The 24,364-nt window shown below is 50.6% G+C and overlaps 12 protein-coding genes across 12 annotated transcripts; 7 read left to right on the top strand and 5 right to left on the bottom strand.

The window, feature by feature from the left end:
* Nucleotides 1-70: 70 nt before the first annotated feature.
* Nucleotides 71-350, bottom strand: M437DRAFT_58239 (uncharacterized protein; the record flags this gene model as incomplete). Its single annotated transcript, XM_041023367.1, has 2 exons — nucleotides 71-225; nucleotides 320-350. 2 exons carry the CDS (start codon nucleotides 348-350, stop codon nucleotides 71-73), a joined length of 186 nt encoding a protein of 61 aa, XP_040875935.1.
* Nucleotides 351-714: 364 nt separating this feature from the next.
* Nucleotides 715-2,388, bottom strand: M437DRAFT_69579 (ATP-dependent RNA helicase DBP3; the record flags this gene model as incomplete). Its single annotated transcript, XM_041025304.1, has 1 exon — nucleotides 715-2,388. The coding sequence occupies one exon, from the start codon at nucleotides 2,386-2,388 to the stop codon at nucleotides 715-717; it is 1,674 nt and encodes a 557-aa protein (XP_040875934.1).
* Nucleotides 2,389-2,799: 411 nt separating this feature from the next.
* M437DRAFT_69578 (uncharacterized protein) lies at nucleotides 2,800-4,780 on the top strand (the record flags this gene model as incomplete). The annotated part of the gene is made up of 3 exons (XM_041025303.1): nucleotides 2,800-2,995; nucleotides 3,045-4,464; nucleotides 4,516-4,780. The coding sequence occupies 3 exons, from the start codon at nucleotides 2,800-2,802 to the stop codon at nucleotides 4,778-4,780; spliced, it is 1,881 nt and encodes a 626-aa protein (XP_040875933.1).
* A 780-nt stretch (nucleotides 4,781-5,560) lies between these two features.
* Nucleotides 5,561-7,516, top strand: M437DRAFT_58485 (replication factor A 1, rfa1; the record flags this gene model as incomplete). The annotated part of the gene is made up of 3 exons (XM_041023407.1): nucleotides 5,561-5,826; nucleotides 5,876-7,348; nucleotides 7,399-7,516. The coding sequence occupies 3 exons, from the start codon at nucleotides 5,561-5,563 to the stop codon at nucleotides 7,514-7,516; spliced, it is 1,857 nt and encodes a 618-aa protein (XP_040875932.1).
* A 363-nt stretch (nucleotides 7,517-7,879) lies between these two features.
* On the top strand, nucleotides 7,880-10,395 carry M437DRAFT_58212 (ubiquitin thiolesterase; the record flags this gene model as incomplete). The annotated part of the gene is made up of 3 exons (XM_041023364.1): nucleotides 7,880-10,060; nucleotides 10,125-10,210; nucleotides 10,263-10,395. The coding sequence occupies 3 exons, from the start codon at nucleotides 7,880-7,882 to the stop codon at nucleotides 10,393-10,395; spliced, it is 2,400 nt and encodes a 799-aa protein (XP_040875931.1).
* Nucleotides 10,396-10,527: 132 nt separating this feature from the next.
* On the bottom strand, nucleotides 10,528-10,842 carry M437DRAFT_88173 (uncharacterized protein; the record flags this gene model as incomplete). Its single annotated transcript, XM_041028773.1, has 2 exons — nucleotides 10,528-10,565; nucleotides 10,632-10,842. The coding sequence occupies 2 exons, from the start codon at nucleotides 10,840-10,842 to the stop codon at nucleotides 10,528-10,530; spliced, it is 249 nt and encodes an 82-aa protein (XP_040875930.1).
* Nucleotides 10,843-11,082: 240 nt separating this feature from the next.
* Nucleotides 11,083-11,772, top strand: M437DRAFT_69575 (uncharacterized protein; the record flags this gene model as incomplete). Its single annotated transcript, XM_041025302.1, has 1 exon — nucleotides 11,083-11,772. One exon carries the CDS (start codon nucleotides 11,083-11,085, stop codon nucleotides 11,770-11,772), a length of 690 nt encoding a protein of 229 aa, XP_040875929.1.
* A 1,004-nt stretch (nucleotides 11,773-12,776) lies between these two features.
* Nucleotides 12,777-14,525, top strand: M437DRAFT_58148 (putative ferulic acid Esterase/Feruloyl esterase precursor; the record flags this gene model as incomplete). Its single annotated transcript, XM_041023351.1, has 1 exon — nucleotides 12,777-14,525. One exon carries the CDS (start codon nucleotides 12,777-12,779, stop codon nucleotides 14,523-14,525), a length of 1,749 nt encoding a protein of 582 aa, XP_040875928.1.
* A 422-nt stretch (nucleotides 14,526-14,947) lies between these two features.
* On the top strand, nucleotides 14,948-15,448 carry M437DRAFT_12366 (uncharacterized protein; the record flags this gene model as incomplete). The annotated part of the gene is made up of 1 exon (XM_041018657.1): nucleotides 14,948-15,448. A coding segment is annotated over one exon (501 nt), but the record flags the coding sequence as incomplete, so codon positions are not given.
* A 3,814-nt stretch (nucleotides 15,449-19,262) lies between these two features.
* Nucleotides 19,263-19,718, bottom strand: M437DRAFT_58338 (uncharacterized protein; the record flags this gene model as incomplete). The annotated part of the gene is made up of 1 exon (XM_041023382.1): nucleotides 19,263-19,718. One exon carries the CDS (start codon nucleotides 19,716-19,718, stop codon nucleotides 19,263-19,265), a length of 456 nt encoding a protein of 151 aa, XP_040875926.1.
* A 1,020-nt stretch (nucleotides 19,719-20,738) lies between these two features.
* Nucleotides 20,739-22,685, bottom strand: M437DRAFT_58156 (uncharacterized protein; the record flags this gene model as incomplete). The annotated part of the gene is made up of 3 exons (XM_041023353.1): nucleotides 20,739-22,247; nucleotides 22,301-22,591; nucleotides 22,644-22,685. The coding sequence occupies 3 exons, from the start codon at nucleotides 22,683-22,685 to the stop codon at nucleotides 20,739-20,741; spliced, it is 1,842 nt and encodes a 613-aa protein (XP_040875925.1).
* Nucleotides 22,686-22,990: 305 nt separating this feature from the next.
* On the top strand, nucleotides 22,991-24,082 carry M437DRAFT_58454 (uncharacterized protein; the record flags this gene model as incomplete). Its single annotated transcript, XM_041023404.1, has 3 exons — nucleotides 22,991-23,442; nucleotides 23,495-23,847; nucleotides 23,901-24,082. The coding sequence occupies 3 exons, from the start codon at nucleotides 22,991-22,993 to the stop codon at nucleotides 24,080-24,082; spliced, it is 987 nt and encodes a 328-aa protein (XP_040875924.1).
* Between the last annotated feature and the right edge of the window lie 282 nt (nucleotides 24,083-24,364).

Here is a 24,364-nt window from a genome sequence, read left to right as displayed (position 1 = left end):
AAACACTGCTACTTTCCTACCATAGCTTTCGCTACGCCAGTCATGCTACCTGCAAGTCATCAGTTCGGACTTATGCAATACAAAATGTACGATCAAGCTTACCCATGGGAGGGTACTCTGTGCCGTTCTTTTCGGTCTTTGGCTCGCAGTCACACCATTCGCTCTTGGGGACTGAGTCCATGACTGATGGTACATGCATACCACAGCCGAACCAAGTGCGCTTGCCTATCGAAGCGGTCAGCAAGAAGGCTGGGATATTAGTTTATCAAGGCAAGGCTGGCTGAGATGCGAGATGCGTTGAGTGGCGGGGAAATCCTACTGCAGTTGTCACACACGGCGCCTTTACACATTCTTGCTGATCGATTGATGAAGGTTGAATCGAAAGGTTGTTTCGTCGAGGACTGAAGCTATTGCAGAAACTATATATCTAGAATCAAGAAGAGAAGGTCGCCGACGTGAAGAATGGTCCGCAACGGTGCCCGCTGTCATCCCCGAAATCTGCCAAGGCCCGTGTCCAAAGCAATGATCACTTGCAAGAGCATGGGCTTACTCCTCAAGGCGAATCAAAGTCACAAGACACATGGGTAGGGTCTTTTGTCAGGTTCAGACAATACTTTTGGTTCGACTCTAACTAAAGGACCATCTATGTCGTACAAAAATTTTTCCATAACGCCGTGATATGCATGCTCCATTCAGGTATACCCAACAACAAAACTAGTCATCAAAAGTGACCTTAGTGGCAGCCTTCATCTCGCTAGGATCTCTGTAGAAGGCGCCGTATGCGTCGTGAGACTTCTTCTTGACAGTGGTTCCGAACTTCATCAAGCTCTCAGGAACGGGCTGGTTAGCGCCCTTGAGAACGTTGATCAAAGCACCAGCAAGACCCTTCTCGTGGTCAGTGAAGAAGGTGATGGCTCTACCGTCCTGTCCAGCACGGCCAGTACGACCGATGCGGTGAACGTAATCTTCGACAGTCAAGGGGAAAGTAACGTTGATGACAACCTTGACTGCAGGAATATCGAGACCTCTGGCAGCAACATCGGTAGCAACAAGAAGAGGAACCTTGCCTGCCTTGAAGGCGTCCAAACTTCTTTGACGCTGATCCTGGCTCAAATCACCGTGGATACCACCAACATTGAAGCCCTTGGAACGAATGAAGCCCTCAATTCTGGTGGCTTCCTTCTTGTACAAGCAGAAGACCAGGATACGGTCCTCCTTGTTCTTGCCGCTCTGGTACTTCTTGAGAAGAGCAATAAGACGGTCGTTCTTGTCGTAAGGGTCCATGACCTCAACTTCTTGAACGATTCTAGTGTTGGCGCGCAGCTCTCCAGTGGTGTTCTCACCAATGTTGATACGCACAGGCTTCTTCATGAAAGTAGCAGCAAGCTCGCGTACTGATGGAGGCCAGGTTGCGGTGAACATGAGGGTTTGACGACCGGTAGGGGCACAGCTTCCGAGAATCTTACGGACTTCCTCCTCGAAACCCTTGTCAAGCATACGATCGGCCTCGTCCAGAACAGCGTAGGTCACATTGCTGAGGTCGATTGAGCCTTCGCTGACAAAGTCATTGAGACGACCGGGAGTTGCGACAACGATGTGAGCACCAGTGAGAGTTGCGCGCTGCTGGTCCTTGTTGACACCACCGTAGACACAGACAGTCTTGAGACCAGCAGGCTCTGCCAGCTTGACAAGCTGCTCTTGAATCTGGACAGCAAGCTCTCTGGTAGGAGAAACAATGCAGGCCTTGATGCCCTTCTTCTGCTCCTTCGCAGAGAGCGAAGAGATGTATCTGATGCAGGGAACACCGAAACCCATGGTCTTGCCGGAACCAGTCTCAGCAACACCAATGACATCTCTTCCGGCGTAGAGGTAGGGCCAGGCGGCAGCCTGAATGGGTGAGGGGGTCTTGAAGTTGGCGAAGGGAGCGCGCTGGGCCTTGTCGGTGATGGGGACGTAGTCGAACGAAGTGATGGGTCTGTAGGCGGGCGATGCCTTGGCCTCATCGGTGACGGTGATGAACTTCTCGGCGATGAAGGCGTCAATCTCGGATTGCGGCAGGGCGGTCAGACCAGGGTGCTCGGTGTAGCCGTGAGTTGCGGCGACAGGAGCGGTGACGGTCTCGGAGGGGGTGGTCGAGGTGGCCGCTGACTCGGCCTTAGCAGCAGCCTTTGCAGCCTTCTTCAGTCTCTTGGCCTCTGCCTTTGCCTCGTCGGCGTCGGTCTCGCCAGAAGTTCCTTCGCTCTTCTTCTGGGCCTTTGCGGCTTTGCGGGCAGCCTTGCGAGCGGCCTTCTCAGCATCTTCAGACTTGTCCTTCTTCTCCTTCTTTGCCTTCTTGTGGGACTCGGCGTCAACAGTGGCCGCAGCCTCTTCGCGTTCTCTCTTGCCCATTGTGAATGTGTTGGGTTGTGTATGCGACAAAGATGCGACGCCTCTTGATGGGATCCAAAAAAATTCATGCCATCTGCGGGCTAAACGCGCTAGCGTGAGCGGGCCGAGGCCGACCCCCGGTCTTGAGAGAACGAGGAAGGTGGAGAGGATCAAATCACCGACTCCGCATCGTCTTCTTTGTCCTGCAACTCGTCTACCTACCGCAATGTTTCTATTATGTGACGATACAAGCTCTTCAATCCTGCGTGAAGGCCCAATACGCACGGTTGTACTCAGCAATCTTTTCGCAGGAACATGAACACGTCTCCTTCTGCCTCTGAGACCTTCCTGTTGAACATCTTTAATCGAGGAAGCCGCCCTCTAGTTTCCACGCGAATTCTTTTTACGAATTTGCAGCTTTGAGATCTAGTCATGTCGCAGGCAAGTCCATCTAAAAGGCCGCGAACCGTGTCAGAATCTCCGAAAGACGGTACGACTCAAGATGGCACGCCGAACGAAGCTCCATCGCGGGGTCTGGCTCATGAGCCACTTGATTATCCTCGAAAGAGAGCCATGATTGCTTGCGAGATCTGCCGAAGTCGCAAGTCAAGATGCGATGGCGGAAAACGTATGTCACTCCTGACCGAACATCTTGTCTCGGCTGATCACCAGGGTAGCGAGATGCAAATTGTGTGTTGAACTCGGCGCGCGATGTGTTTATCGGGAACCTGGCATCAAACTTGATGCAGGCGACAAACTCATCTTGGAAAGATTGTCTCATCTTGAGGAAATGTTACAATCTGCCATGAATAGCGCACAAATGAGCGTCAATGCTACCAAGGCAGCAGCTCATATAGGCACATCCCCTGCCGCAAGCACTAGCACTACAGATGATACTGCTGCAAGACGTATCAGCTGTAGCATTGCTCTGGAAAACAATCGATTGAACGGACTGGGAACCTGGGACAGTAGTGTCAACATCTCGACTATGCCCAAAGGACATACCACACCTGCCTTAAACCTCTTACAATGGCCACTCATCCGCGATCTAGTTTCGCAACCTTTGGATCCGCAGGTTCTAGTCGAAATGGAGATGTCCCGACCTCCTATCAACCTCCCACACTTCCCTCGGCCGGACATGGCGAATACAGCAGTCTATGCATCCTCATATTTTGATCTGGTAAATGTCTGGTATGCATGTGTCAATCCAAATGCGTGGTCTGCCCATTATCGTGACGCTACCTCAGTTGGCTTTATCCAAGGAGCAGACAGCTGTCTGGTAATGTTGGTTCTTGCGTTAGGCGCGGCAGCTCATGGTGGAAGCATCTCAAGACATCCACATAACGTGGAACCTCGTGGCATTGATTACTTCGCTTCGGCCTGGAAGATCATACCAAATCTGGCGATACGGAACGACATACCAGCCATTCAATGCCACATACTAGCCGCAGCATACCTGTTTTACCTTGTCCGACCACTCGAGGCATGGAACATGATCACTATTGCTTCCACAAAATTACAGCTGGTGCTTGGTGTGCCGGACAGGGTACCTGCTATGCACAGAGAGCTTCTTGTGAGGCTGTTCTGGGACACTCTCTTGGCCGAGTCAGACTTGCTTGCAGAATTGGAGCTACCACACTCTGGCATTGTCAACTTCGAAGACATAGTGGGCCTACCTGGTCCTTTCTCCGACGTAGAAGGTGAATACACTAGCAAGGATGAGTTGTGGTATTTCCTTGCAGAGATTGCGCTACGCAGACTTCTCAATAGAGTTAGTCATCTACTCTATGTCAAGACGCCAACGACTGCTCCGACCTCGAAGCTGGCGCGAGTCACTGCAGAATTGGACTTCCAGCTGTCACAGTGGTTTGAGGGTCTTCCATCACCAATCAAGTTTCCAATGACGACAATCAGTTCGGGTTCGCCTGGTCAAGTTTGCCTGAGATTACGATATTTTGCATGTCGGACCATCATCTTCCGACCTTACGTCTTTGCCGTGCTCTCGGACGAGAATGCGGTTGCGGATCCGGTGGTGAAAGAAAACTGTCGAAAGTGTCTTGAAGCATGTTTGAGGCAGATCGATCATGTTTCTGCACAGTGAGTGTTTCCCTTGTTCAAATCTTGAGCATGTAGCTAATAGGAATTCAGTCAAGTCGGACATCTTCCATATCTTTGGCAGGGTGCTCTGAGTCTCGTCTCACAGACGTTGTTGGTCATGGGTGCCACCATGTCACCCAAACTTGCTGCTCTCCTTCCTCCTACGATATCTGTGGAAGCGATCATCTCCGATGTGGTTGCAGAGTTAAACAGATTGGCTCATCTTGCGCCAAGCTTGAGGTTGAGTGCTGAGATTGTGCAAGAAGCTGGAGCGAGACGGAAGATGTTCTTTGATAATCAAAGATCGCAAACCTGATATCCTGGCCAATGGCCACCACTTCCCTTGGTCATGCTTAGTTGAATGGTCAAATCGTGGTTGCAATTCAAAAGTCTTTCTCCTTGTCGACAGTAAGTATGTTGTGTTGATCAAAGAACAACCTCAAGGTCTACCTGGCTGTTTCATTGATCGAACCTTCTTATTTGTCTTTCCATGTAAATGGTAATCGTGTTTCCACTCCGTAGCCTCTATCTCCTTGCCGACACCACGAGCATGTCGACGTCGACCTGGCTATTGGACGTCGGTTGCATCAGATGTCCTTCTAGGTAGCGGAGAAGGCAAGACCACAACGGTAAAGCTGGCGTTGGTGAAGCAGACTGGCCTTTGAAGCACCCTTAGACAGATATGGTTGCCAAGCATCCAGATGTCCGTTGTTTGAAGTCTTTGCCTTGTATCAGAATTGAGGCATCCGCCATGTTACAGCGAGCATACGAGATCTTAGTCAAGAAGATTGCTCAACTCTTTGCAAGATACATTTGTGTTTCGGGAGCGGTGATGTTAGAGATGATACCATCTTGATGCCTTCGAGAATTATGAACCCCAGCGCCAAGAAATCACTTCTACGCGAGACGCGTCTCCAGGTAGATTTGTTGCAGAAGGCGCGTCGCAGGCAACCCACGCCTTCTTTCCGCAGCAACTTCTTAGATTGGGACAATCAACTTCACTTCGCCGCCAACATTCCCTGGAAGCTTTTCACGACGTGTGTAACAACTAGAAACACGAAAGCAAGCATCAGTGCACCTCATCATGGCCAACCCTATGGACGCCATCACGACAGGCTGTCTTCGCCGCGTCTTCGCTGGCGAGCAGATCATCGACCCCATTGTTCAATGTGTTCAGATCAAGCCTATGAACAACTCAGCGACTGGTGTTGAGAGATTCCGCGTCGTCTTCAACGACACTGTCAACTTCATCCAGAGCATGCTTGCTCAACAGACCAACCACATCGTACACGACGGCAAGCTGAAGAAGGGCTCGCTTGTCAAGCTCAAGTCGTTCCAGGCCAACTCAGTCAAGGATAAGCCGTGAGTGCCGCATCCTGCATGCATTTTGCTTTCTCTGACTCTTGTACAGTATCCTTGTTATCATCGACCTTGAAGTCCTCGACGAATATGGCGAGTGCGAGAAGCTTGGGCAGCCTGGTCCGCTCGAGGTAGTCAAGTCTGAGTCCGAACCTGCCGCCGCTCCAGCACCAGCTGCAGCACCAGCTCCTCAAGCACAACCTGCTGGCATCTCCGGCAACCAGTTCTACGGCAACAAGCCCCAACCGCAACAATCGGCTCCACAAAGACAACTGCCCACACGTTCCCAGAACGCTCCTCATGGAGGCAACATCTATCCCATCGAAGCTCTATCACCATACCAGCCCAGATGGACCATCAAGGCCAGATGTTCGCACAAGGGTGAAATCAAGACGTGGCACAACAAGAACGGCGAGGGCAAGCTCTTCAGCTGCAATTTCCTCGACGAGAGTGGCGAGATCAGAGCGACTGGTTTCAAGGAGGCTGTAGACCAGTGGTACGATGTTTTGCAAGAAGGTTCAGTCTACTACGTGTCTTCTTGCAAGGTCCAATTGGCCAAGAAGCAATTCTCCAACGTTAACCATGATTACGAGCTCACCTTCGAGAGAGACACCAGCATTGAGAAGGCAGAAGACAACGAGGGCGTTCCTCAAATCACATACAATTTCACTACCCTCGCCGACCTTCAGAGCGTCGAGAAGGACACAACTATCGATACTATTGGTGTGCTCAAGGAAGTCGGCGATGTTAACGAGATCGTTTCCAAGACTACCTCCAAGCCATTCAGCAAGAGAGAGCTGACTCTGGTCGATAACACCGGCTACAATGTTCGCCTGACCATTTGGGGCAACACTGCACTCAACTTTGATGTTCCCACGGAGACTGTAATTGCATTCAAGGGCGTCAAGGTCAGCGACTTTGGCGGTCGCAGTCTTTCACTCCTGTCTTCCGGCACAATGAATGTCAACCCCGACATTGACGAGGGCCACAAGCTCAAGGGCTGGTACGACGCTCAGGGCCGCAACGACACATTCTCATCACACGCCAATAGCATGGCTACGACATCAACGAGTGGCCGTAACGACCAAATGAAGACCATTGCCCAAGTGCGTGACGAGAACTTGGGCATGGGTGAGTCGACAGACTATTTCTCCCTGAAAGCAACCATCGTCTTCGTCAAATCAGATACCACCTTCGCCTACCCTGCTTGCTTGTCAGAGGGATGCAACAAGAAGGTGGTCGAGGTTGCAGAAGGAGAATGGCGCTGTGAGAGATGTGACAAGGGCTGGCCCAATCCTGAATGGAGATACATCATGAGCATCAACGTCAGTGATCACACAGGACAGATGTGGCTCAGCTTGTTCGACGATGTGGGCAGAATGATCATGGGCAGACCTGCCAACGACATCATGAAGATGAGAGATGAGATGAGCAACGGCGAGAAGGAAGTTTTCGCCAACGCCGTCTGCCAGACTTACGTCTTCAGATGCAGAGCCAAGATGGACACATTCCAAGACCAGCAGAGGTAAGCAGCGGCGCGATTCATCTTTGAGGGTTGACACTAACAGAATACAGGGTACGCTACCAAGTGTCATCAGCAGGCCCTGTCAACTGGTCGGCAGAAGGCAAGAAGCTTGCAGACATGATCAAGCAGTACAGCCTGTCTGACAATGACAGTTTGTTTGTCAACTAGATGATGATGGACCCAAGGGGAGTCCGTGGTATTATGCTAGAAAGTTGGCGAGCGAATGGAGTATGGACATGGAAATGGGAGTTTAGGCTGGAGCCTGGAGGGCTGAAGAGATGGACGACTTCGTGTACAAAATATCTTAACTTATTGCTGTGACGCCGTAATGAAGGAGAGAATTTAACCAAAACGTTTGAAGGTGATGCGGCGTTAGTGAAATGTTCGGGTGGCGGAGTTTGACCCCGCGTTTGTTGATGGTCGTGACGCAGCCGGAGTTGGAGCTTGCGAGCACGAGAGAGCAAACAATTCATCGAGCTGCCACTTCCTCCTCCTCTTTCTTCTGTTTCACTCTATCGTATCCCGTCCATCATGTCAACCTGTCCACACATATCGTCAGCATCACTCAGCCCACCTCGACCCAATCAATCTGTCTACAGGGAGGACTGCACACTCTGCTTCGACAGCATCGACTCGCCCGAAGGCCTCGACGTCTGTCTGCATTGCTTCAACGGAGGATGTGCCACCGAACGCCAGCATGCCGCAAAGCACGCTCGAGAAGCTAGTCACCCTTTAGCTCTCAACATCAAGCGCACACGCAAGCAAAAGCACAGAGATGAGCCGCCACAAAAGATGTCGAAGCTGGCCATCAATGCCGAGACAGAGGAAGATCGCTTTGACACCGTCTCGTCCGTCAAATGTTTCGAGTGTGGCAACAATGATCTAGACAAGAGCCAGGGAACTCTCGCCGCCGTGGTTGACGGTGTGCTCAAGGCAAACACTTTCGCAAAGCAAGAGGAGGTCAAGGCATGGGAGCAAGAGATGGTTCCGTGTGAGCACACGCTGTGTTTAGAGCAAGAGGCTGCTCGCCAGATCCATTCGCAAGCTCTCGGTCACTGTTCTCAGTGCGATCTGAACCAGAATCTGTGGCTATGTCTTACTTGTGGTAACCTGGGTTGCGGAAGAGCTCAGTTTGGTGGTGTTGGCGGCAACTCACACGGCGTGGCTCATACCGATTCTACTGGACACCCTGTCGCCGTGAAGCTAGGCTCTCTGACCGCCGATGGTAACGCCGACATCTACTGCTACGCTTGCAACGAAGAACGTACTGATCCCGAACTTGTCGCCCATCTTGCCCACTGGGGCATCGACATTGCTGGTCGCGAGAAGACGGAAAAGAGTTTGACAGAGATGCAACTTGAGCAAAACCTACGTTGGGAATTCAGCATGACCAATGAGGATGGCAAGGAACTCAAACCTATGTGTGGTCCTGGTCTTACTGGTCTGAAGAACCTTGGAAACAGCTGCTACCTTGCTAGTATTGTCCAAAGCTTGTTCGCCATGCCCGAATTCGCCCAGCGATACTACCGTCCTGACGAGAAGCTACCACCTACATCGAACCCCGCTGAAGATCTTGAGATCCAGCTTCGCAAGATGGCCGATGGCCTACTCTCTGGACGTTATGCTGTCCCCAACTCGGATGTTATCGCCTCAGAAGATACTACAGAACAACCGCATCAGAAGGGTCTGGCTCCTGCCATGCTCAAGCATCTTATTGGCAGAGGCCACGAGGAGTTTTCTACTATGCGCCAACAAGATGCCTTTGAGTTCTTGCTTCATCTGCTCAAGCTCGTCTCTCGCTCACAACGTGCCGCAAAGGACCACTACAAGGATATCTCAGACCCCATTGACGCCTTCCGCTTCGTCATGGAACAGAAGCTACAATGCCTGAACTGCAACAAGGTCCGCTATCGTCAAGACGAGGTTGAGAACATCTCAGTGGCCGTGCCCATTAAGCGTTTGCCCAAGGACACCAAGATGGAAGGCGTGACTCCTGGACCTGATGGCTCTGCGGAAAAGGAGGCCGAGGAGTTTGAGTCTGTGACTCTGCAACGTTGCTTAGATGAGTTCACTGCACCAGAAGTGGTTGAGCTGAATTGCAGTGCATGTGGAGGCAAGAACTTCAGCAAGCAGTCCCTCTTCAAGACCTTCCCTACCGTCCTGGCCGTCAACGCTCGTCGCTTCGAAATCGTGAATTGGGTCCCTACCAAACAAGATGTTCCCGTCATTGTTGATGAGGGTACTATCGACTTCGAAGCTTACCGCAGCCAGGGTCAACAGCCTGGTGAAGAGCTCCTTCCCGACGATGCCGCCGATGCCAGTGCCGGATCGAATGCCTTCGTCCCCAACGAGGTTGCTCTGAGTATGCTTGAAGCCATGGGTTTCCCTCGAGTTAGATGTGAGAAGGCACTCCATGCTACTGGCAACACAGATGCGGAGACAGCAAGCTTGTGGTTGTTTGAGCACATGGAAGATCCAGACATTGACGAACCCATGGACCTCTCAGGAGGAGCTAATACTGGTGCCAGCGGCGCAGTCGATCCCGAAAAGATTGAGATGCTTGGAAATATGGGCTTCGAACCACCTCAGGCACGCCAGGCATTGAAAGAGACCAACGGTGACATGGAGCGTGCAGTTGAATGGCTGTTCAACCACCCTGAGGCGACAGGTGACTTTGGAGACGAGCAACAGGATTCTGGTGACAAGGCTGAGGTGAGTTCAGGCAAAAAGCGATGCTTTCACAGTCAGTTTGCTAACGAGTGTTTTGCAGAACGAGCCAAAGGCAGCCGTGGAAGACAACAAGCCTGCCAAATTTAAGCTTCAGTCCATCGTATGCCACAAAGGCAGCTCAATTCATGCTGGGTGAGTTCATCTTGATAGCTTGCCGAACGAACTGAACTAACAAGCATAATAGTCACTATGTCGCTTTTATCCGCAAGGATCCTGGATGGATTCTGTTCAACGACGAGAAGGTTGCATTGGGTGGAGATGTTGACGAGATGAAGAAGTTTGCCTACGTCTACTTCTTCCGCAGAGAAGCTGCGTAGACGGATAATACTGCACGCAAGCAGCTAGATCACGTAGCTAGAGATGTTTTGGAACTTTTGGTACATCGGTCACCTGGTATGCTCGGCAATCAGGTAGATTAGCTTCGAGGCAATGCATTTGCTGTTGACCTCTCAAACTTCTTCGAAGCCACCGACCTCGATCACCGTCACTGTGCAGTTGAAGTACTTTTGTCAGCATGCTGCAGACGGCATGCCATCGTAGAGCCAGGATGTACCTCCATCAGCATTCATGTATAGAGTTTCCTGGGCCGCAAGACCGGACTCATGAAACACGGCAAGCAGAAGTTTATGCTGTTTTGAGTTTGAGGGCTGGTGGTACGAGGACGGCACATGGAAGGCACCCATGAGGTTATATGTAGTTTGCACTACAAACTTGCGTTGGCAGTAAGCAAGTTGTTCAGTCTTCCAGATCTTCCAGATCGACATGTCTGCAGGACAGATATGGTACATCACAAAGTCGAAGAAGGTGAGAGCTGAGCAAAAGTATAAAAAGCTCGGTACCTGTAACATGACGTGCAGTACCTGGCCAGGCTTGGCCTACGAACCAAGGGCATGAGAAGACGAGCAGATCTACCTCGGTGATGGAGATATACTAACAAGAGCAACTCCCATTTTGTGTTTCTTACGACAACTACTCTGTCTCCATCATATCAAAACCAAATCATCATGTCTTCAGGTACCGATGGCAGCAATGGCACTCTGGTAGTAGCAGGCCCAGACACCATCCAAGTAGCAGACTTCTTTGTCAAAGCCTCTATCCTGCATCCACTGGTCATTGGCTCCATAGCCATTATAGTCCTCTTTACCTCCCTCCGCTTCTTCAGCAACCGTTCCATCGCCGCCATGAACGTCACAGACTGGATCGCCAACGTCGCCATCGGCAGCACATTAGCCGGAATCTGCAATGGAAATTCCCTCGTCCGAGGTCTTCTATCCCTCTGCACCATCCTAGGTTTTCAATACTTGATGTCTTTTATCGGCGCTCGCTTGCCCTCTCAACATGGTTGGATCTTGACTTCACCACCAATAATCATTGCTTTCCGTGGTAAACTATTGACCAAAGTCATGGTTCGCCATCGCATTTGTCTAGGAGATTTTTACGCTTCCCTGCGTCAGAAGAATATTCTGGATGTTTCGGAGTTGGAGTGTGTATTTATCGAAGCTAATGGGGCGTTTTCGATTTATACGAGGAAACAGGTAGGTATGTCGAAGAAAGTGGATGTGTTGATGAATGTGCCGGGGTATAGGAAGCTTTGTGATGATGCTGATGAGAGGATTATAGAGGATGGTGGGAGAAAAGAGGGAGAGAAGAATTGTGATGATCAGCAGAATGATCTTGCTTATGATGCTTGTTGATGGACAGGAAACACCAGCTTCGAAGATTATTAAGCTGGGATTGATGTCCAAAACTTACCGCCACGTCTACGTCAACTGCCTCCACTCTGGCATTTGCTGCCTCACCTGCTTGGGTTATCGAGTCTTGATCCCAGGTGATTCGAGGTCGCCAATATGAGTCGCAAGGATGTCACATTTGAAGCACACTCACGCTCCGGGATGGCCTTCGACGGCTCATCGGCACCAATTTGGTCAGACAGGACATCGGAGTGTGTACTTTGTGCAATGACAATTTTCGATAAAGTACCGAGAACTTCTGGATCGATCTTGAGCTCGTCCCCTCTCGGTCGCATCTGCACCCCCTAGGTCACTTTTCTGCTTAGGGCTTGCTTTGCAGCAAAAAAGCATGTAATTGCTCGTGAAAGTCGCGTGAGACAAAACCTTTTGTTCATTTGCTAATCATGAACCGAGCTTCTTGTCATTAACATGTGTTTTTCGATGTACAAAGCATGCGCAATCAAATTTCGAGGAGCACTATTTGATATTCTTCTCGGTAGTGCAAGATGTGGATAGCCGTTTCAGGAAGTCTGTTGTGGCTTGACCGTTTCCACTTGCGACATGACACGGCCCGGCGTGCTCGGCGCGCGACCAGGTCTCAGATCCACATTGCGACCCGTACCTGCATCTGAGCCGCATCGGCATACAATGCACCCAGCTCAACACGCAATGACATGGGTCTACCACGGAGATTGGAAAGAAGTTGCTATTTTCTGTCAAGGATCTGCCGCGTATATGTCCTGGTCGTAGATCAGATCGATTACGGATGGGGCATACATAGGTAGGTGCTCGCACTTCTATCGTTCTTGCCTTCTGCATCTCTTACTGCTTCGTGCCATCTGGTCGATTGTTGGTGCCAGAAGTCTCTCATTCTTTCTTTTTATCTTTTCCAAGCCACTCGTTTCTCCCCTCAAGGGCCCTTTCCTGCCATGGTGCACTTTATCTCTCTTGGACAGCTCATCAGCAGCATGTTCCACTTCACAAACAAAAACACTGCTGGAAGTGCTGCAGCCGCTGCATCTACCGTTCAGGCCGCGGCGACATCCAGTGCTATTGCAGCTGCCACATCCACAGCCACGTCCACATCAGCTACTGCAGCTGCCACCAACTCTTCTTCCGCTGGCCAAGCTGTTTCCGGTTGCCAGGCTTTAATCCAAGCTTTATCCTTCCCTGACCAACAGGTATATGTTGTTGATTGCGAAGACATCACTGCCGGAACCGCTCTCACTCTTCCCAATGGACCTTCCAACTGCAATGGCGGTTCAGTACAGATCGATCTCCGCAGAGTCACCCTAGATGTGGTCACCTCTTACGCTTCTTCCAACTATGTCGAGGTCTGGCTCCCTACTGGTCAAGATGCCTGGAATGGCAGGTTCATGGCTACCGACAACAAGGGTCTCTCGGGTTGCCCTTCTTACGACGACATGATTTATACCTCAAGCCTTGGATTCAGTGTTGTAGGTGATAACGGCGGCCACAACAACACTGAATACCTCGGCATGGATGCTCAACAGTTCTTGAACAATAACGAATTGGTCATCGATTGGTCTTACAGAGCTCGTCACGCTGCTGTCGTGGCTGGAAAGCAGGTCATCAAGACGAACTATGGCAGAGCCGCGGACTACAACTACATGATCGGTTGCTCCAATGGTGGTCGCCAAGCTCTTCAGTCTGCTCAAATGTTCCCTGAAGACTTTGACGGTATCATCGCAGGATCTGCTGCTAGTGATTTCAACCACCACATCGATTGGTCTGGCAGAATGTATGTCCTCACTGGTGCAGACGCGAGCGACCCGAAGTATCTCACCTATGACGACTGGGTCATTGTCCACAATGAAGTTTTGAAGCAGTGCGACGAGCCTCTTGATGGTGTCGCTGATGGCATAATCGAGGACTCAACTATTTGCGACTTCAATGCCACCAAGTTGACCTGCGTTGGTAACCAGACCGACAACTGCCTCACCTTCCAACAAACATCGACCGTTTGGAATGTCTTTTCTCAGCTGTACGACCCAGATGGTAACCTTTACTATCCTCGCCTTTCTCCCGGAGCTGAATTGTACTCATCTACCAATGGCGTCTTGCACGGCGTCCAAGGCCATGTCAAGGACTGGTTCGGTGCAGGTGTTTGGAATGATTCCTCGTGGGATCCTTTAACTCTTTCTCAAACGGACTATACAAAGGCCGATGAGACAAATGTGCTTCATGGTAATGTTTCTTCTTTCAACAGCGATCTCAGCGCTTTCCACGCTGCTGGAAAGAAGCTGATCATGTATCATGGCCTTATGGATCCTGCCATCACTCCAGAGAACTCCCAACGTTATTACTTAGATGTCGCTCGCGACATGGGTCTTGACCACACTGGTCTTGATGAGTTTTTGCGCTTCTTCCGCATCAGCGGCATGTACCACTGCACCGGCGGGATCGGTGCCTGGGCCTTTGGTCAAAATGGCAACGCACAGAATGGTACCTCAAATGTGGTTTGGGATATCGTCAATTGGGTTGAGAAGGGCGAGGCACCAGATACCATGACTGGTACCAAATTTGTCAACGATGATCCCACTCAGGGTGTGCAGATGGAGAGACATCATTGCAGATTCCCTTACCGCACTACTTACAAAGGATCTGGAGACAGCAACGATGCGGACAACTGGAGCTGTGAGATGATCGACGACTGGCAAAAATGTGGCGTATACAATGTGCCCAGACTGTGCTAGATAGAAGGAGTTGGATGATAAGACTGTTCAATTTAACTATAACATAGGTAAATGACTTACTGCATGATGCATTTTCCCATTCCAATAGCTCTCATGAAGGGGTGACCACAGGGCGCATACACTCTCTGTTGGCGCTTAGGTATCCGCGCTTTCCAGTAGATGTCGGAGTTCGTCATTTAGCTGCATGCCAGCGCTTATGTGCAGCAGGCATTGGCTCACGCGGCATACACTGGCGCTTATATTGCTGCCTGACGCGATGAATATAAAAGCTCTTTCCTTTGTTACTCTCATCACTTCCACACTCGAATTTCATTCTTCCTCGCTATCGAGTTGTAATACTTCTGATCTGATCGCAATGTTTTGGTACGTCTTCCGCTCGATCCAAACAACCTACAGGCGCCTTGCTGACTGCGTACAGTGAAATGGACCCGCGCGGCGTCGAGTCTATCTCAAGATCGGACTCTGGGGCGCTGAACATTGGCACGTCTGTTGCATGTGCGAGCGCCAGAGCCTGTGTTACACGTCCACTGGACAGTCTTGCCTCATGGCAAGACGGAGACAATGTAGTTTACCTTTTGCCAAAGACTGAGCACACTCCTCCCGTCCTGCCGCATGATTTTCCTCAAGAGAAACTGGAGCACCGCCTGATTTACGAGGCTGGCTCAGCAAATGCTGTATGGACCATTGGCAACGAAGCAGTCTGCAAGGTTCAAGCTTGGAAGGAAAGCTATCAATCGGAATCAGAGACAATTGCCTTTGTTCGTAAGCAAGCGCCCACGATACCAGTCCCCAAAGTCATCTATTCTTGGATCGACCCTTCGATCAACCGGTCGTTTCTCATAATGAGACGAATTAAGGCTCGCACTTTGGAATCTGCATGGCTGCAAATGACCCATCAGCAACGCTTGAATGTCGCAAGAGAAGTGGCAGCTCATACTGCCACTCTGGCCGCCATTACTTGCGGTCGCCTTCAAACCATTTCAGGTTATGGTATTCGTACTCCACGGCTTATGCAAGGTTACAATCACCACAGTCCAATTCACAACTGGTTCCCACGAACGATTGGGCCTTTCTCAGCAACAGAGTATCGAGAATATATGCGTAGCATATCATCCGCTCCACCGCTTCAATTCGATGACACTATGGTTCTCTTCCACGACGACCAGGGTCCCACCAACATACTTGTGTCAGACAGTGGAGATGAGCTTGTGGCAGTCATAGATTGGGCGAATGCGGCTTATTTCCCTAGGTTCTGGGTCGCCACTGTCCCGATCGCCAATACTGGTGGCTTCTCCTTGGACGACAAAGGCAGAGATGCATGGGCACGGATGCTTGTGGCAGCTCTCAAAGCACACGGGTTTGATGAACAGCTCCAGGAATGGAAGAAGTGGGACGACCAACAACCGAAGCCAGAGCATGATACCGAGAAAGATTTGTTGGAATGGAGCAAAGTGCAACGAAGGGGTATCCCAGGGCCAAAATCGTTTCTGAAGGAGTGGTCTCCGGATGTGTCACACTGATCTCTCTCAAAGATCTGGAGGTACGAGTAGACTCAAATGATATTTCGTTCGATCACTTGTACGTCCCATGGAGCCATCATTCCTGAGATCATGACCATCCTTCACACAGGCAATCAGTATCCTCGAGGATTCACAATACTGGGGTCAAGTAGAGAAAACGCCATCATATTAGTCTTCTATCACTGAACAATATCTTCCTAACTCCGTCCCTAAAGCCCGATCCCGCACCCTAGATATCCGTCCTCGTAGCCGAAAATGCCACAATAGTATCCGGGAAATTTGCAGGCTGAGCAACCGTATTCGCATCCTTGAGATAACACCACTGTTGATCCTGTCCCGATTGCACCCACACCGCAGCCACACATTGGGAATTAGAGCTGCAGTATTGGATGCATGCGATTAGAGAGGAAGTTACTTCACGCACGATATTTGCGGCTGGGTAGTCGATTGTGCAACTGATTTGGTAGTTGGCGGAGGGAGAGACGGAGGGGTCTGTGTAGGGGGTGTTACAGATGGAAGTGGGGGTTGCTGCTGCCGAGGAGGAGGAGGAGGAGGAAGATGAGCCTGACGAGGATGAGTTTGACGAAGACGAGCTGGACGAAGATGAGCTTGGAGATGGACTCGAGGCAACCCCATCGATCGTACTAGGCTCGCTCGATGCATAAGTCTCAGTAATCGTAGGACCATACTGAGTGGCCATCAAAGTCTGAGTCACAGAGACTGTCTCTGTAACATCAGGCAAGCTCTGCGTTACTTGAAGTGTCTGAGCTTCCGCAGGCAGTGTCAGACTCTGGATCTCGGTTTGAGTCTCCGCAGGTAAGTAGATTGAGAGACTGACAACCTCTGTTACTGTTGGAGGGGTCACTGAGATGAAGATTGTTGTCGCGTCTGGTGGAAGGGTGAAGGTAGCATATTGTGTTGAGGCATCGGCAGTAAGATAAGTTGTTTCCTGAGGCAAAGTAGTGGATACAGTCTCAGTCATATTGAGCACTGACACCTATATCGATGTCTGAGCATCCAACATAGAAGTCTGTGTGATCGGGTCGGGTGTTATCGTGACCACGGGTTGTTGTAATGTGACAACCACAGTCGAGGGATTGAGCGTCACATATGCAGTTGACGGATCGATGTAAACGGTGGAAGCTAATTGATCTGGCTGGGTAGCAGTGACTAGAGCCGTGGATGTTGCATACTCTGTCACAACAACAAGCGAAGGTTGATAGGAGATGACAGTGGAACTGAGTGTACTTGTCAGAGTGGCTATACTTGGTCAGCCAGCGCTTTTTGCATCGAATTATTGTACCACTTACTAGTCACTGTCGAAACACTAAAGACGTCCGACGGCTTGGAGCGACGCCATCAACCTCGTAGTAGATACCTTGTTGAGTGCCTTGGTAGATGAAAAGATCATCCCAGAGGCCGAAGGCAACGACATCACCAAAGCAAGAGTTTGGGTACACGTTGCCATTAGTGTCTGTTCGAGGTTGTGGCTGCTGCAGACAAGCGGGATAGGAGGTTCCATAGCCCGTGTTGCCCCCGTACGGAAGAGCGTAGTTAGTGTATTCCCAGTTGAGGTCTACCAAACCCAGAAGCTGAATACTGTCAGATCACCCTCAGAAGGCTGTATTGAAAGAACTTACACCGTTGGAACTAACACGAATATTTGCACTAGATTGATTGTACATTGTAAGGTTCGCAGGGAGTGAAACCTTTTGGACATGTTAGCCGAGCCCAGGCCCGAAAAAGACCGAGATATACGTACAGAATAGGCGACATCGTCGACACTGGACGGTGCGCCGTTCACATCCCCGACAATCGCTGTCGGACGCGCGAGAGCAACCGCAGGCACACCAGATGGCGGAGGTGGTACATAGATTGGTGTGTAAGTTTCAGTGACGGTTGGCTCATAATTTGTGATGTCGAGAGTTTGTGTGGTCGAAAGCGTGTCAGTGTTCTGCGGTAGTGTCGTAGTAAGCTGCAAAGTTTCCACCCCGGGCGATACCGTGAATGTTTGTATCTGCGTTTCTGCAGCAGGTGTGACGTTAATTTGCAGCGTTTCGATCAGCGGCGGAAGCGTGACCGGGACATATATTGTCGTGGTTTCGGGTTCGAGAGTAAGGGTCACATAATTGGTCACGGGCGAAGGGGTGATATAGGCAGTCTCTTGAGGCAAGGTAATCGGGATCGTGTCAGTGATGTCCAAGTACGAGACGAATGTTGAAGTCTGTGCATCTGGCGTGAACGTCCAAGTTACTGGTTGTGGTGTGACGGTGACGATTGGTTGCTCAAGCGTGGTCACCAGAGTAATCGGGTCCAGAGTGACGTAGGCTGTCGATGGCTCTTGATAAATCGTCGAAGCTGGTGGTGTTGCGCCTGGTTGAGTCGTTGTGACAAGAGCTGTCGATGTAGCATATTGAGTCTCGACGACCGAAGAGGGCTGATACAAAACCACAGTCGAGTTGAGAATGGTAGTTATCGTAGCTAGATTTAGTCAGATCCAAGCAGAAAAACGCAAAAAGACAACAGAAATCAGCAATAAGGAAGATTGTACTCACTGGTACTTGTCGAAACACTCGAGACTGTAATATTGAGGACCTGTGGCACTGCCGTCGTGGCTGTTTGAGTTGATACGAGAATGGTTGACACCGTTCGAGTTTCCGTAACCGGTAAATTGATTGTCTGGTATATAGTTGTAGGCAATGAGGTGGTCAGAACAATTTCAGAACCACTAACGAACGTCGTCGTCTCAAATTGTGTGTAGATCTGACTCTGTAGAACAGTTACGGTACTGGACACTGTGATGGTAGCGGTAGATCTTGCACTGGCACTACTGGCACTTGCAGCCAACGCATTATTAGTGACAGATACATCGTCCAAAGCCACATAGGCAGAAGTATCACACGCAACCTCGAAAGTGGCAATAGCACCAGTTTCGTCGATGGGAGATTGGTAGTCATAAGAGAAGCGAGTATAATTGGTTGTGATCGGATCAGCCAAGCTACAGTCGTTGTCTCCGCATATCGTCAACCAACAGTATGGTTTATCGGCTGGCTCTGTCACAGCTGCCCAAGTTGTTAACGTGTACGAAGTGCCCGCCGATGCTGAGAACATTTGAGTCACGTTGTAGACAAGAGTCGTATTAGGGCCCCTCGACTGCCGGCGATCACGCTTTTGAGCTGCATTGGTCTCATTGAAAGAGATGAGACTAGGCACAGGGTCAGCTAGGGCTTGAAGATACTGTCGTCCCAACATACAGATAATTATTTCCAGCATGAGGCTCATATATACCACCTTGAACGACCTCAGCGGTGACTGTAGATCCCGAAGAAGAGGAATTGAAGGGACTAGATGTGCCATCCTCGAAACCGTTGTCTGTGATGACAGAATCGACAGACGTTTGCGAGCCAGCAGATTGTTGAGCTGATGTCGCTTGCGTATAGACCGTCACAGTTGAGGCTGGCTGTGTAGTAATAACAGTAGATACAGAGATATTAGCGCAGAAAGTGGGCGTTGATGGAAAACTCGAAGTGCCGACATTAGTTGCAAAATAAGTAGAAGAGTCAGAAGTGTAGATTATGATGCTTCGCTTGACACAAGAGCTCGGGCTAGTAAGCGCAGGAGTGAATGACTGTGCCAAGGTCCACGAAGCAAGCAGCAGAAGGTGAAGGAGCATCGCCATCGCAGAACGACTGACTGAACTTCGCGAAGAGACAGCACATAGGGAAGAGCGGCAATTCGCAACTACCTTTTTTCATGATGTACTTGTTGACAGACTTACATGGTGAGATACTGGAATGCAACGAGATGAAAGCCGAGAGCCATGCTCGCCGGAGGGCTCACATCCGTGTGGTTCTCGGACTAGCATAATGGAATGAGGAGCATCTCTGAGCGTTGATCGCTATAGTGAAGTGTCTGTCAGAGGATTGACTGGTTACCACATGGATGGGCAGACTGCAAGCCACTCGGTGTCGCCGATGCAGGTCGCCATGATGGGCTTTCGGGAGCCTCATACCACGGAATGCTGGCTAGTAGGGCTCTCAGCTCGTATAGAACGTCTTGGAAGATAGCGTGTCCAAGATCCGTGGTTCAGGGTATCTGACATTGCAAGGGAGGGATATGACAGGATGCTGGACCTGATTGGCAAGTACCATCGGCAAACCGAACCTACTTTACTCATGCAGCTTGTCCCGAGTTTGCAAAGGCATGTCTTGAGTGATCAAGGCTCACTGTTGCCACCATAGGCATTGCAGCATGTTCGTGCTTCCGTCTTGTTGTATTGGTGATCTGATCGCGATTAGCGAGGCAGTCGATGACACAGCAATGGTCTGGTGAGAGCAGCTGAAGGTCGCTCTGAGGCTGGTGGTGGTTGGAGAGAACACCCCTGTTTGCATTGTTTGATTGCCACTAGTCTGTGAGGGCAACCCTGCTCATACACACGCCATGATGGTCATCATTGAGGACTCTTCCGAAAGATGCTGAGACAGACAGATGCAAGCGTAGAGAGACAGTATGAGAAAATGTGGACACAGTAGTACTGTCGAAAGATCTCGTTTATCAAGTTTCATGCTTGACAAGAAAACAAATACAATGAGGTATCATAAAAAACCCAAAGACAAAACGCCAGATTCCTCACACCGTCAGTGTCACTGGACATACCCAATCCCCAGACACCACGACCTAAAAACCCAAAAATTTACTGGATGAAACTGGCCATAGCTTTTCTTTCCTTCTTAAGAGGTGAGAACATAAAACCATCTTCCGCTGTCAGAAGGCCAGACTTCTTCTTGCCCATGCCGCCAATGAAGCTACCTCTTACACCACCAGCTGCAAGAGGGCCGAGACGTGATGCGCCGAACAGACCGCCTCCACGACCGGGAAGTGGCTTACTAGGCGCATCATCCTCGTCATCAAAGAGAGTCTTACCCAGGCCACCAAGCTTACGCTTTTTCTGCTTCTTCTCCGGTTCTGGCTCATGGGTGAATGCAGCAAAAGTAGCAAGAGACTTGCGTTGCTTGGGCTTTGGTTTCGTCTCTCCGTCAGACTTCTTGGCCTTGAACGTAGGCACTTTGGTAGTTGCTGCAGTCTCTTCTTGAGATGTGGGTTCGACCTCTTCAACAACTTGTTCCAGTGCTTGCTTCTTCGTTTGTTTCTTGGCCTTTGGCTCAGCTGCGGGTTTGGCCTTCTTGATGTTACTTTTACTGGCTGGTACTGTTGCTAGGGGTTTGGGAGCGGGTTCTGTGGATGGTCGGACGTTGGCCGCGCTTGGAGACTCAGCCTCAGCTTCCGATTCCGATTCTTGAGCGGCTGTTTCTGCTGAAGCCTCCTCGGCTTGCTCAGGGCTCTCAGGTGCAACGCTCATTGTGCGGTTCAGGAATGGTGTGATAGAGAAGGTTGACTTATCACCGACTGCAGCAGCTTTACGGCCCTTCTTTGCGGGTTTGGCATTGCCCGGTGTTCCTAGCTTCTGCGAATCTGGATCCATTTGTGCAGCGCTTCTCTTCTTTGGTTGTTTGGTGGTCTTCTCAGCCGCGACGGGTGCTGATCTCGCGTCGGCTGCAGCAGATTTTTGAGCTTCCTCGAGTTGTGCCTCAGTCTCCTTTAGCTTCTCCTTGGTTGACTTCAGCTTTGTGCGGAATTGATTGAGCTTGTCGTCAAGAATTGCCTTTGTGGCGTCCCAGTCGGATTGGATCTTCTGATGTGTCTTCTCAGTCCTTTCCCGTTCCTTGCGCTCCTTTGCGAGTTGGCGACGCAGCTCTTCCGTCTCGACCTGGACATTGGCATTTTCTTCAGCCTTTGCGGCCTCTGTTGTGTTCTTGCGCTGGGCGTTCTCCTTCTCGCGCTCCAGCTCGGCCTGAACAGTTTCCAGATCTTCTTGGGCCTTTTCTCTCAATCGCTTTTCTCTCGTTAGAGCCTTGCGCAGGTCGTCAATTGTGTCTTGCTGGTTCAGATCATGTTGAGTATTGCGGCGTTTGGCGATTGCGCGCTTAGCTTCAGATTTGGCGTGGTCAAGCTCGACTTGAATTTCGCTGACTTGTCGTTGCAGGGCAAGCTTTTCGGAGAGGAGGTCCTGGTTTGATTCTACTTGAGCGCGGAGATGGTCGAGTTCTGGCTTGAGGGTGGATAGTTGTCTTGCAAGGTCGAGTTTCTCGGTCAGAAGCTTTTCAGAGTCTGTTGTGACATTTCGTAGAGCATTTGTTTCGGCCTAAGGGCGATCATGGTAAGTCAATGTACGCGACAGCGAGGCAGAATACATACCCTGAGTATTGAGAGCTCTTGCTCGGCGGCTTGGAGATCGGTTTGCAAATCGACGGCGTGTGCTTCGGCATCTTCAGCGCGAGTGAGGTTGTCGTTAACAGCCTTCTCGAGAGATTCTGAGCGGTCCTCTTCCTGGGTCAAGAGTTCGCGCAACTCCTCATTGTCGTCTTCGAGTTTGTGCATGTCGAAACGCAATTTACGCAGGTTTTCGTCTTTGGAAATGATGTCGACTAGGTGGGAGGTGCGCTCATAGTTGAGTTCTAGCGATGCTGATTGGAGTGATTGATCGTACTGCGAGGGTCAGTATGCGAAGATGCAAAGGATAGAGAGAAGAGGAGATTACATTAGTGCTTGTGGAAGTATGCATTGCATTGATAGGGACCATATTTGCGGTGGTCATGGAAAGAATAGTCGCACGTCGGCCGCAGGCTGGCTTGGGCTCTTGATTGCGAAAGCGAATGTGATGCGACAGACGTGACGGCGTGCTTGTTTGTTTATCGCAGGCACGGCAACATCCGCTGTTAGCCCTGTCCTGCCCTGTCTTGTCTCTGCGGCCGCAGCTTCCTCCCCCGAAGCCGCGAATGCCAAGCACCGAATGGCCGAGCTTGGGGACACGAAGCATACGTAGTCAATGGTTGTCTAGCATCTGCTTGTCTGTCTGTCGTTCCAATTGCTCTCATCCACCCCAAGATGAAGTTCTTCCAGACCGTGACAGCCTTTCTGCTGCCGCTCACAGCTCTAGCAGCAAAGAAGAGCTCGACCGACAAGTTCGCCGACTACCGATCGCAACAGCTGGCCGCAGCTGCTCCCCTCAAGCTCGACGACAATGAATACTCGAGATTGACCTCGTCTCCCCGCGACTACTCCGTTGCTGTTCTTCTAACTGCCCTCGAGGCCAGATTTGGATGCTCTATCTGTCACGAATTCCAGCCTGAATGGGACCTCTTGGGCAGATCTTGGGCTAAGGGAGACAAGAAGCAGGAGTCTAGACTGGTTATGGGAACCCTCGACTTTGTCAATGGCCAGAGAACTTTCCAATCTCTGCAGCTCACCACTGCACCTGTCCTACTCTACTTCCCTCCTACCACTGGTCCTGATGCTAAGCCCGACTCTCAACCCCTCCGTTTCGATTTTACTACTGGGTATGACCCTCCAAGCCTGTCTATACCCAACCCTTAGCTGACCCCAGTCCAGTATCATCGCTGCTGAACCCGTCCACGCCTGGCTCGCTCGCCATGTTGCAGGCCCAACTCCTCCAGTCGTCCGTCCCGTCAACTACGTCAAGATCATTACCACCACCACAGCTATCCTCGGAACAATCACCGCTTGCACCGTAGCTGCTCCTTACGTCCTCCCCATCATCCAAAGCCGCAACCTCTGGGCAGCCATCAGTTTGATCGCCGTCCTCCTCTTCACCAGCGGTCACATGTTCAACCACATCCGCAAAGTCCCCTACGTCGCAGGCGACGGCAAGGGCGGAATCTCCTACTTTGCCGGTGGTTTCCAGAACCAATTCGGTCTCGAGACTCAGATTGTTGCTGCAATGTGTAAGTTCATCTCTTTTTATACACAAGCACAAGTTCTTACTGATTGTTATCAGACGCTATCCTTGCTTTCGCAACCATCTCTCTTGCTCTCAAGGTGCCCCGTATGACAGAGCCTCGCACCCAGGGTATCGCTACTCTTGCTTGGGGTCTTGTCATGCTCGCCATGTACAGCTACCTCCTCAGCACTTTCCGCATCAAGAACGGTGGCTACCCCTTCTTCTTGCCTCCTTTCTAGATGGTCTAGGCAAATGCTTCGGTATGCTGTTGGATGTATTCTGTTTGTCGGAAACCTTCGTCGTTTCCAACCCTCTTAATCAGTCATCCGAAAAGTTCCACTATACATCCCGCCAATAGAACAAAAGATTCTTTCCTCTCAATCTTCCCTACTTTTCTTGACCTCGGAGGCTTCAATTGTGATTACGCCGTTCCCAGGCTGTGAGGTGCTTTTTGGGCCCTTAGTCGTGCTGGAAATACTGAGAGACATATGTGAAGGTTTGTACTACTGATGCGCGGACAT

Source organism: Aureobasidium melanogenum (assembly GCF_000721775.1).
Source record: "Aureobasidium melanogenum CBS 110374 unplaced genomic scaffold scaffold_28, whole genome shotgun sequence".
Lineage (NCBI taxonomy): Eukaryota > Fungi > Ascomycota > Dothideomycetes > Dothideales > Saccotheciaceae > Aureobasidium > Aureobasidium melanogenum.
This window is presented reverse-complemented; position numbering and strand designations above follow the sequence as displayed.